Genomic DNA, 11314 nt, shown 5'->3' on the forward strand with positions numbered 1-11314 from the left:
CTCCTCTAAAAATAAACAAACCTAATTACAACCCCCCAGCAAAAATAACAACAACAACAATAATAATAATAGAAAATGACAAAACCTAAGATAGAAAATACAGGGGATGGGATTAACAACAGACTAGACAGTGAAGAAGAAAAATATTAGTGAGCTAGAGGATAAAGCCACAGAAACCATCCAGAATGAAAATACAGAGAAAAGAGAGCAAATAAAAGAGAATTAGCACCAGTGCATTGTAGGCCAACTTCAAGCAGTCTGGTATACATATAATTGAAGAGCCCAAAGAAAAGAAGAGGCAGAAAAAATATTTTTAAAAAATAGGCAGAAAAAATATTAAAAAAAAAATGGCCGTTTCCCCCCCCCGAATTTGACAAAAATCATAAACCCACAAGTCAAAGAAACTCAACAAAGCCATAGTACACCAAGGGTTTGAAGAAAACTACACTAAGGTTCATCTTAATTAAACTGATCAAAATCAATGATAAAGAAAAAAATCTTAAAAGCAGCCAGAGGAAAAAAGGCATGTTGGGTACTGAAAGATGAAGGTAAGATTAACATCAAATTTCTCATTGGAAACAATGCAAATAAGGCAACAGTGGACCAACACTTAAAGTGCTAAAAGTGAAAATCTGTCAATCCGCAATGCTATCCCTAGGAAAAAAAAAAATTCAAAAATGGAGGCAAAATAAAGATTTTCCAGAGATATGAGAGCTGGAAGAGTCAACCCCAGATAATCTGTACGGTGAGAAAAGGTAAAGGTCTTCCTTCAAGCGGAAAGATGATACCAGATGGAAAGATGGGTCTATTCACAGAAGAAAGGACATCAGAAATGGTACATAGGTAACTACATAGGTAAATATTTAATAGTTCTTTCTTATTAATTTAAATATCATTCTGAGATAACTATTTAAAGGAAAACATAACCATCTATTGTGGGATTTGGACCATGTGAAGAAGTAAAATGTGTGACAACAAGAGCCTAATGACTGGGAGAGAAAACATGGACAAATGCTACTGTAAGACTCTTAACTGTACACAAAATGGAATCATATTCTTTGAAGACAGGCTGTGAGAAGGATGCAAGACAGACCTCTGTGTCTTATATAGATATATAATTACAGCATCCACATGTCTGATATAAGATATATGTAGGCATACTTCAGAGATATTTTGGGTTCAGTTCCAGATCGCCACCACAAAGTGAGTTTCACACTAACGAATGAGTCACACGAAGTATTTTGGTTTCCCAGAGCACATAAAAGCCGTGTTTACACTCTATTGTAGTCTATTAAGTGTGCAATAGCCTCGTGTCTAAAAATACAATGTATAGACTTTAATTAAAACTTTATTTAAAAAAAAATGCTAACCATCATCTGAGCCTTCAGCGAGTCATAGTGCTGCTGGAGAATAGGTTCTTGTCTCCAGCAGGAAAGAACTCAAGAGCGAGATTTAGTAAAGTGAAAGTAAGTCTATTCAGGGATGGACACATTCTATAAACAGAGTGCAGCCCGTCTCACTCAGAGCGGGGGGCGGCTTAGGAGATACACAGTCCCCAGGCAGAATTCGAGCCATCTCGAAAGGTGAGTGGGAGAAAGACTGAGAGGTGTGGGAGTGTTTGGTAAAAGTAGACACTTCATAGACCGCGTGCTGCATGTCTCAGAAAGCAAGAGAGAGTGGCCACGAGGGGCAGGGTTGTTAGTTTTTAAGGGCTCAGTAATTTTATATGCTAATGAGTGGGAGGATTATTTCAGCTAGTTTGGGAAAGGGGCAGGGATTTCTAGGAATCGAGCACCAGCCCACTCTTTGACCTTTTATGGTCACTCTAGGAACTGTCATGGTGCCTATGGGTGTTCCTGAGGCTCAAGGTCTGCTGGAAGTCAAACCTTCTGCCATCTTGGTTCTAACCAGTTTGTCCTGTCCTCAATGGCTGTGTCATTCCTTCAGTGGTTGTGCCCTGCCCCCTTCCCTCCTGCCTCGGTAGTAGTCACACCAGTGATCACTGATGACAGATTACCATAACAAATATAATAATGATGCCAAGCTTTGAAATATTACGAGAATTACCAAAACGTGATACAGAAACACAGTTGGAAAAATGGCCCTGGTAGACTTGCTTGATACAGAGGTGCCACAGACCTTCAATTTGTAAAAAGTGCAGCATCCGTGAAGCACCGTACAATGAGGTGTGCCTGTCAATCTACATCTTATATCACACGTCTTATCATGAATAGAATGTCAACCCTCAAGCGACCATGAAAATCGCAAAACAAAGAATGACAGAAAATAAGGCAATAAAGGAAAACAAAAGCAATCACAAAACTACTCAGATTAGCCTACAGAAGCCAAAAAAAGAGGAAAAGGGGAAAAGAGGGCCAAGAACAGAGGCAACAAGAGCAAACATGCAATATAACAAACGAATTGATTTTTGAATCGTATAATAAACTACAGGAGCGGAAACTCTGGCACGGGACGAGGAATTTCAGAGAAGTTGTATTTATGGTCTGAAACAAGCATCCGAGTTACTTAGTCAAGTTCAGCCAAGCTTCTCTCTTTTCACCAACATTACAAACAGTCATTCTTTTGGTATAAAATTACCTTTAATAATCCTGAAGCTTCCCGAAGGTATCATTTGTTATACCTGGCAGTTCAGTCGCTTTATTTAGTCTTTTATGACCTTAAGCTCCCCTAGGGATAGTGTGCCTTCTCTATTCACTTACTCTTACAAACTCCCAATAAAAAATATTTGTTCAAAAGCATTATTTGAATTCCCTTCCCCTTGCAGTGCATAAATCACCCGCAGAGTTTAAAAAGACGTGCCAATTTGGGAAACAAAGGTGCTTTTGTGCTAGGGTTTACATTCCCAGCATGATCTAATGCTAATACCTGCTTGCATTTATATTCAGTTCTTAATGTTTGTGGGAGAGACTTTTATAGAACAAAACGGAAGGTTTTGTTTTACCTTGGCTTCAAGAGAGAAAATATGGAAAAAACCCAAACCTCTAGCCAAATTGTAAGTTCCTCTGAAATTCACAGTCTCTGAAAAGTGAAAAAAAAAAAAAAAAAAAAAGAAAAAACCCCCCTGAGATTTCACCTACATTTTACCCTTTCCTGTTTTATCAGCAATGACGTTCAAAAATCAGTGACTCAAGCTTGCCAGAAAGAGATCTCAGGGGTCTGCCCTGGAATGGTGAGAAATTGTTCAACTCATGTTTTCCTGGTGACAGGAGACAAAATGATTCTGTTCCTAGAGTCTTCCCTCCTTTAAAGGTACCTGCGTCCTGTGTTCCTGAGCTTTTTTTTTTTTTTTTTTTTTTGGTATGTTATCGGAAAGGAGGGGAGCGGGTGATCTGACAATAAAAATGGCTGAAATTTACTGGTACAAGAAACAGTTCTCAATCACCATAAAATTGATACACGTTAATTTAATCACCTAGATATTTCAGGTGAATGAATTGAGAGAAAGAGACATAGGTCAGTGTGGGAGAATGCGGAAAGAATTTAGGAAATGTTTCAAGCAAAGAAAAGAAGGCTTTTTTTTTTTTTTTTTTTTTTTAGCTGCTGAGCTTGAGAGAAACAAGGATATGATTTGTGTTAGAAATGTGATTTTCTTCCAGCAAGTTTTTGGTTAATATGTAAATTTCCTGTCAAACTTTATTTGGCTGTCGAGTTGGTGTTTCACTGAATGTGACCCCTTCTGAGAGCAGACCAGTCGCTACCTGGGCTTTAATGTAAAGAGCTGTGGGCATTGCCAGGGTTACTGGCTCTGGGAGGACCTGGGCACTGGGGGCACTTCTCAGATAAATCACTAGACAGAAATTTTACTCCTGACGTTGGCCTTATCCTGACTTCCAGCCCCTGTTACCTCAGTCTTGTAGTGTGTTCTTTTTGGGTTTCTTCCCGTATGAAAAGCCCCAGGGAGTCCCCTATCCTCCAGTCCAATCCTCTCTGCCCTTTACCCTGGAGGAAAAAGATCCCCACACCCCTTTACTCCCTGTCTTCCAGGGTTAATGCTGAATTTCCCCTCCCTGTGTATTTCTGGGTAATTTCAGTGGCAACACTTCAGGGTAGGTGGGTAGAACGTGGGGAGTTAAACGTTCAGGCTCACATGACTGTCTTGAACCAGAAGCATAGCCTTCCCCTTGTGTTTGTTAGTAAAAGGGAGAGAAAGATGAAATAAAGTCAAGAAGCTTGGGGAATGACTACCTTGTGGAAAATGATCTGGAAGTATTATGTTAAGTGTGGCTTAAGACTCTGCAAGAATGTGGTTCCTGGGGCATGTTTGTGGCAAAAAAGTGCGTCTGCGACCATGACTCAGGACACACGGCATCACTCTGTGTGACAGGGAGGCAGAAGTGGGAGGACAGATCTGGGAGCAGAGGCTCGGGAGGGTCTGCCATCAGTAAGGTGGTCCTTACATTAAAAACCAAGGTGCCGTTAGAACCGGATAACTGAATGGAAGTATTTTTTAGGTTCAGGCTTCCAATGTGGTGTGAGGTTCTAAAGGAGATAAGATGATTGGTTTTCTAATGAGCCCTCAAGGTGCCTGCCTGGAAAGGGCTACCTGGGTCCTACCTAGCTGGGTGCCAAGCCCTCCGCAAACATCATCTCATTTAGTACCTACAACAATCCTGTTACATCATCACCATTTTACAGGGGGAGAAGCCAGCGCAGAGAGGAGAGAGGGCACATGCAGCAGCGGGCAGGGTAGGGACGGGAAGCCGGGCAGTCTGACCTAGAAACTGCGTGCTTAATTCCTCCAGGTTTTGGAATTCACTGCAAGGCAGGATGATGTCACTTACATAAAATTCGCTAGAAGTCTGACCTGTCAGGTATCACCCGGGGCAGCAGGGGAGGGGGTCGAGGCAATCCCCACCCAGCCCTCTTGCTTCCATTTTGTCCTGTCCTCTATGTTAGCTCTGGGGGTAATTATTTAGTTCCTTGGCTCCCGCGACAGACTCCTGAGTTCCCAGGAGGCAGTGACGTGGAGGTGAAAAGAACACGCAGGTGGGAGTCAGGCAGCGGCATCCGCATTAGCCCTGTCACTTTGAGCACCTTTCCGATCCTAAGTTTCCACTCGGGCAAAGTGGAGACGCGCAGGCCGAAGAGAAGGAATTCTTTAAGGGGTGGACGACAGAAGACGCGAGCTTGGGACACAGACGTTGCTCAGTAGATGCCAGTTTTCCCCGGTTTACTCTTTGCGAGTCCGCCTTGCATCTTGCTAATAATTCTGTCCCTCGGTATGTAGTGAGCGCTCAGGAAAATACACTGGTTCAATGAATGCAGTGGCGGCAAAAGGGATTTTTCACCCTCGTCAGTTTTTAGGGAATTTCGAGCAGAGGAGCCCCCTTTCCCAGGTTCTGGCAGTCAGGGACAGGGAAGAGAGGGGGACCAGGCGTGGATGCGGAAGCCGGTCCCGGTGAGGTGGGTGCCTGTGAGGGCACAGCCGGGGCGCTGGAAGCCAAAGCCGCCGGCAGAGGGCGCCCCGGGACTGCCGAGCGCGTGGCGCCGGGGTTGGGGCGCTCGCCCCGCGCCGGGCACCGGCCGCAGTCCGGCGTTGACCGCAGCCGTGGACGCGCCCGCTACCCACGCGGAGCGCGAAGTGAGCGCCTTCGGGGCGCAGCGGGGCGCACCCGCCAGGCGCGCGGCTGCTCGGAGCCCTCCCGGTGAGCGGTGAGTACGCGCGCCCGTGGGGCACTTGGAGGCAGCGCGGATCGGGCCGGGGTGGGCGTGGGAGAGTGGGCAAGGTCCCTTTTCTGTTTGGTGTTTGGGAAGGGCTTGGGGTGGATGGACCCCAGGAGGCGCCGGATGATGGGCAGAGCTTTGCTTTCAGGCGGCTCGGGCTCACTTGAGCTTCTAACATCGGATTTTTTCTCGCGGGCCCCTGTCGCGTGCTGTCCCGGGGTCCGGGGGCCCGGCGTTTGGCGGGGGTAAGCCAGCGCGGGCGAGCGCTCAGCTGGGCGTCCCCCACTCCTTTCGCCCGCGACACCATCCAGGGGAACCACGTGCGGCTGTCGCTCGCAACTCTGCCTGTCAAGCTAAGCCCGCCTCCAGGGCAGGGGAGGGGACGCGGGGGCGGGGTGGGCTGTGCCCCGCGGGAACCGGGCTGGCCCGTGCGCCTGCCGGTGCCAGCTCGGCTCTCTCTGAGTCGTGTTCCCACGGGCTCCTGGGAGGCAGCGGGCAGCCCCGCGGGGAGGCGCAGGACTCTTCCCCGAAGGACTAGAGGCCTCTCGAGGGGCGGCCTGGCACTTGGTTCCAGAAGAAGGGAAGCAAAGGAAAGAAGCTGCCCCAGTGACTGGTCCTGGGGGCGCCCTCTCCCCAGGATGCGCCGAGCGCCCGGGAGCCCTTTTCCCGGGTTTCCTCCGCTTTGAACCACCTCTAGCCATTCCAGGCAGTGGGGCAGCGCCAGCTCTCTGTGAACTTGCCCCAGGATCCTTCCCCCAAACCCGCCCCGGTGATTCGTGCGCATCGGGAGCGGACCCCGGGCTGCGCGCGGCGGGCAGCACTCAGGCGCGCCTCCTGGGCGCTGTGCAGCCGCGGCGCCTCGCGAAGCCGGCTCCCCGAGCCCCCGGGGCTTTGAGAGAGACCACCCCAAGGCAAGGTAGGTGGCTCTCATGGAACTGGATTGGGCTTGACAGTAAAGATGCGATCGACTCAAGTCTTGGCAAACGTCCTTTCCTTTCTCTTTGCTTTCTAGGGGAGCTGCGGCGGCGGAGCCAGGGGCTTGGAGGAGCAAGGCATGTATTTTCAGCTGCGCCTCAGAAGAGGAGAATTCTGCCATCACCAGAGAGGCAACAGCCCTCAAGTGTGACTACAGCTGACTAGCTTGGCAGAGGCCTGGGAGTCTCTGGGTCGATAGCTTAGAATATGCTAAAAAGTCAGTGCTTTCCACGGGGAATTGAAGGGCCAGCTGGTCCCCGTGACAGTGACCTGGAGCAAAGGAGTCAGAAGACAGTCGCAGAGAGCAAGAGGGACCTTCCAAGGGGCCGACTTGGACTGCGGAGGGCAGGCTCCTGCCACACAATTGTCGCAGCCCTCTGATGGAATGCTGGTGAGGTCTTCCACCCAGGGGAGCAAGTGGGACTTCCAGGGGGCTGCCTGGCTAACCAGGACTCCTCCAGGTCTGACTGACCCCTGATCCCTGCTTAGGAACTTGACAGGTGTCCAAGCACCTTCTGTGCTCTCCCTCCGGAAGATGAGGACTCTGAACACCTCTACCATGGACGGTGCCGGGCTGGTGGTGGAGAGGGACTTCTCCTTCCGCATCCTCACAGCCTGTTTCCTGTCACTGCTCATCCTGTCCACACTCCTGGGGAACACACTGGTCTGTGCCGCTGTCATCAGGTTCCGACACCTGCGGTCCAAGGTGACCAACTTCTTCGTCATCTCCTTGGCTGTGTCGGACCTCTTGGTGGCTGTCTTGGTCATGCCCTGGAAAGCGGTGGCTGAGATTGCTGGCTTCTGGCCCTTCGGGTCCTTCTGTAACATCTGGGTGGCCTTTGACATCATGTGCTCCACTGCATCCATCCTCAATCTCTGTGTGATCAGCGTGGACAGGTACTGGGCCATCTCTAGTCCCTTCCGATATGAGAGAAAGATGACCCCCAAGGCAGCTTTCATTCTCATCAGCGTGGCATGGACTTTGTCGGTCCTCATCTCTTTCATCCCAGTGCAGCTCAGCTGGCACAAGGCAAAACCCACAAGCCTCTCTGATGGGAATGTCACTTCCCTGGGCAAGACGACAAACAACTGTGATTCCAGCTTGAGCAGAACCTATGCCATTTCATCCTCTTTAATAAGCTTTTATATCCCTGTGGCCATCATGATTGTCACCTACACCAGGATCTACAGGATCGCCCAGAAACAAATACGGCGCATCTCGGCCTTGGAGAGGGCAGCAGTCCATGCCAAGAATTGCCAGACCACTGCAGGTAACGGAAACCCCGTGGAGTGTTCTCAGCCGGAGAGCTCCTTTAAGATGTCCTTCAAAAGAGAGACTAAAGTTCTCAAGACTCTGTCCGTGATCATGGGGGTGTTTGTGTGCTGCTGGCTCCCCTTCTTCATCTTGAACTGCATGGTGCCCTTCTGTGGGTCTGGGGAGACCAAGCCCTTCTGCATCGATTCCATTACTTTCGATGTGTTTGTGTGGTTTGGGTGGGCTAATTCCTCCTTGAACCCCATCATTTATGCCTTTAATGCTGATTTTAGGAAGGCATTTTCCACCCTCCTAGGATGCTACAGGCTTTGCCCGACGACGAGCAATGCCATAGAGACAGTTAGTATTAATAACAATGGGGCCGTGGTGTTTTCCAGCCATCACGAGCCTCGAGGCTCCATCTCCAAGGACTGCAATCTGGTTTATCTGATCCCGCATGCCGTGGGCTCCTCTGAGGACCTGAAGAAGGAGGAGGCAGGTGGGATAGCCAAGCCCTTGGAGAAGCTGTCCCCAGCCCTGTCTGTTATTTTGGACTATGACACTGACGTCTCCCTAGAGAAGATCCAGCCCATCACACAAAACGGATAGCACCCGACCTGAGCTCCGAGGGGAATCCTGACAGACACGCTCATCCCAAAAGCTAGAGGAGGGGCTCTCGGTGAAAAAACTAAAGTGTGGTGAGACTGAGACATCAAAGGAGCCCTCCTCGGCTGCCTTCCCTCAACACACAACTAACTATGTTCAAAAATACATTCCAGTGTGTTTTCTGTGTTGTCCGTAGTGAATCAAAGGACACATGTGAAAAGAACATTCATAAGAGACGTGTCTTTGGCTCCGAAATTATTTTTAGAAACGGATTCATATCTTAGGACTTAAAAAATAGGGCAAAGACTCAACAAATGAGCAGCTTCACTTAAAAATTAAACGTTTCCGGGAAGGAAATGAGAAGGGTTGAGTTTGCTGTGTACAAACAGGTGCTAACCCTGGTCCAAGCAAAGTTTTCAGAGTGTAAAGGTAGGTGCATGCCTTCGTCAATTATTCCTAAAACATAATTGAGCCTTACAGTAAGAACGGGATTTTTTTTCCCCCCAGAATTGATGCTTTGTGGATATTGGTTTTATTTATTTATTGCATTATATGGATATTTTTAATTTATTAAAATAAATCTATATTTATCATATTTAATAGGTTAAACTAGTGAGTTGTCTGAGATCTTACAATTGCATTTTCGTCCATTTAGCTAGCACTTTATAAGCCAATGAAACAAACACACAGGCTTTCTGAGATTCTAAATGCTCAGGCATCACTTCCAGAAACAGCAGAGCCTAATAGAAAGTGAAGTTGTGATGATTCCTTAAAATTCATCGGCACAAATAAATACGAGGTGAGAATTGACAAATTCTGTGGTTAGTTTTTTTTTCCTAAAAAGATTTGGAAAGATTTTAAAAAAGCATAACTACTATTGTGTTCAAGACTTTTAAAGTGGCAAAGACTTTTCCAGGAGGATGATTTGTAGTTCTGTAAATATCTGAAATACAAGACAGCCTCAGAAGAAAGCAACTTGAAATTTATGATCTTAGATGGTAATAAAAAGAATATGCCACTTTGTATTTATGTAAAATAATTAATCCTCACCGTCTTTTCTCATTTCCTGTGCCACAGAGCTTTTCTGAACCAAATACATGGCTGTCCTGGTTAGATATGTGTGGTGAAGACAGTGAGTTTCCTTAACGTTTGTGTCACAACAGTCTCACCAATGGATGGAGGTCCACTCCTGCATCTCCATCTTACGAAGTCAAAGCAGACCACTCAGTGGGGCTACTTTGTGTAGTTCTTTAATCTGAACTTAGAACTGATTTTTTTTTTTAAAGTCTAAATGTTATTGGCATATTAACTAACAGACAGTGCCTCATTATCATCCTCCAGTAAGACACTTCTGTTGGTGGAGGAAACAGGAGACCCCCTTCTCCCAGGGTGTGCTAAGCAACCCAGAGCCATCAGCATCTCTTTTGACAAACGCTAGCCCTCCTCTGTGCTTTGGCATCAAGTTCCTGCGTCATCAGCCGGACTGGACTGTAAAAACTATCATGAGTCTCCGTCACCAAGCGCTAATTCATGCGGGGCATTTCAAGATAATTGTTTGGAAATGTTTACAAAGTATTCTTGTTGATAAGCAATTTACTTAACATTTAGATGAAATTGGTGACAAGAAAGGTATTTACTGAAAACGATCTCCTGCATCAGGTCTGTGTTATTTATGCATTGTGAATGTTTTCTTAATTTTATTGCCTGTATGCTTTCTTACATATAATAAAATTATTTTGTGAACTCAAATCAACCCTGAATGAACTGTGCTGCATTTGTTAATGGGCTTTAAAAGCTACGATACTTCAGATCTACACGTAAGAAAACATGGGCATTTTCAAGGATATGTTGCTTTTTTTTTTTTTTTTCTTGTTAGTGGCAGTTTCTCCTGTTAAATATGCCACGTGTTGTGTTGCCTTTGAATATTTAAACAGGGAGTTGATTTGGGCTTGTTTGAAACATACTCTTGTTTTCCTTCTGTCTCAAAAGTATATATTTTTTAAAACGAAATCCTTCTTTGCTTCAGGAATTACTCTACATTTCATTTCACAGATTTGAAAGATTTCTAAAATCCTTGCTTTTTCTTTCAAAGAGCCCAGAGACTTTTAAATAACATTAAAAAAATGACAGAAAAGACTGTAGCTTGCTGTGTGTGATCGTGCACATTTACGGCAACCACGGTATGTGTAGTATTTAAGAGTAAACTATCACAAGAATTAATTTCTGGAGGAAATATATAGGGTGTGATCGCTGGGCTTAGCCAAAAGTCTTACAGGGCACATCCACCAATTCTGCCAAACCTGCTTACTTCATGTGCTAACCTCCCTCCCCCATCCTGTGTTTTTTGTTGTTGTTGTTGTTGTTGTTGCTCATCTCAAAGAAGGAGAATGACTGAACAGCAGGTGATGTAGAAATTTAGGGTTAAGTTTATCATGTGGAATATCACACAACAGATGGTGTCTTTTTAAATTCCATATTTGCCTTCCCCAGGCTTTGGCATATAATGAACATATCTAGAGTGAGCTCCCATAAAGCATCATGCCTTTTCTTTCTGCTGCCTAACTTTCTGCACATCTTTATTCTTTTCAGTTTAATTTTCTTCTTTGATTAGCAGTCCGGCAACATCAGCTGCGATGCGCAGGGTTGTCGTTGTCCAACCAACGAAACAATGCACAAAAGCTGCCACCATTTATTTCACTGGCAGAGTGAAAAATAAAGACAAGTCTAGAATCCTATTAAATAATTGTCAAATTCAGTCCACTGGGAATGAGAAGGTATTTCAGGTTCCTGGCA

The 11314-nt window shown here is 46.3% G+C and overlaps 1 protein-coding gene across 1 annotated transcript; it reads left to right on the forward strand.

The window, feature by feature from the left end:
• The first annotated feature begins 5642 nt into the window (after positions 1 to 5642).
• DRD1 (dopamine receptor D1) lies at positions 5643 to 10226 on the forward strand. The gene is made up of 2 exons (XM_072947213.1): positions 5643 to 6601; positions 6698 to 10226. The coding sequence occupies exon 2, from the start codon at positions 7196 to 7198 to the stop codon at positions 8522 to 8524; it is 1329 nt and encodes a 442-aa protein (XP_072803314.1). The 5' UTR covers positions 5643 to 6601; positions 6698 to 7195; the 3' UTR covers positions 8525 to 10226.
• Positions 10227 to 11314: the final 1088 nt, after the last annotated feature.

This window comes from Vicugna pacos, chromosome 22, assembly GCF_048564905.1.
Source record: "Vicugna pacos chromosome 22, VicPac4, whole genome shotgun sequence".
Lineage (NCBI taxonomy): Eukaryota > Metazoa > Chordata > Mammalia > Artiodactyla > Camelidae > Vicugna > Vicugna pacos.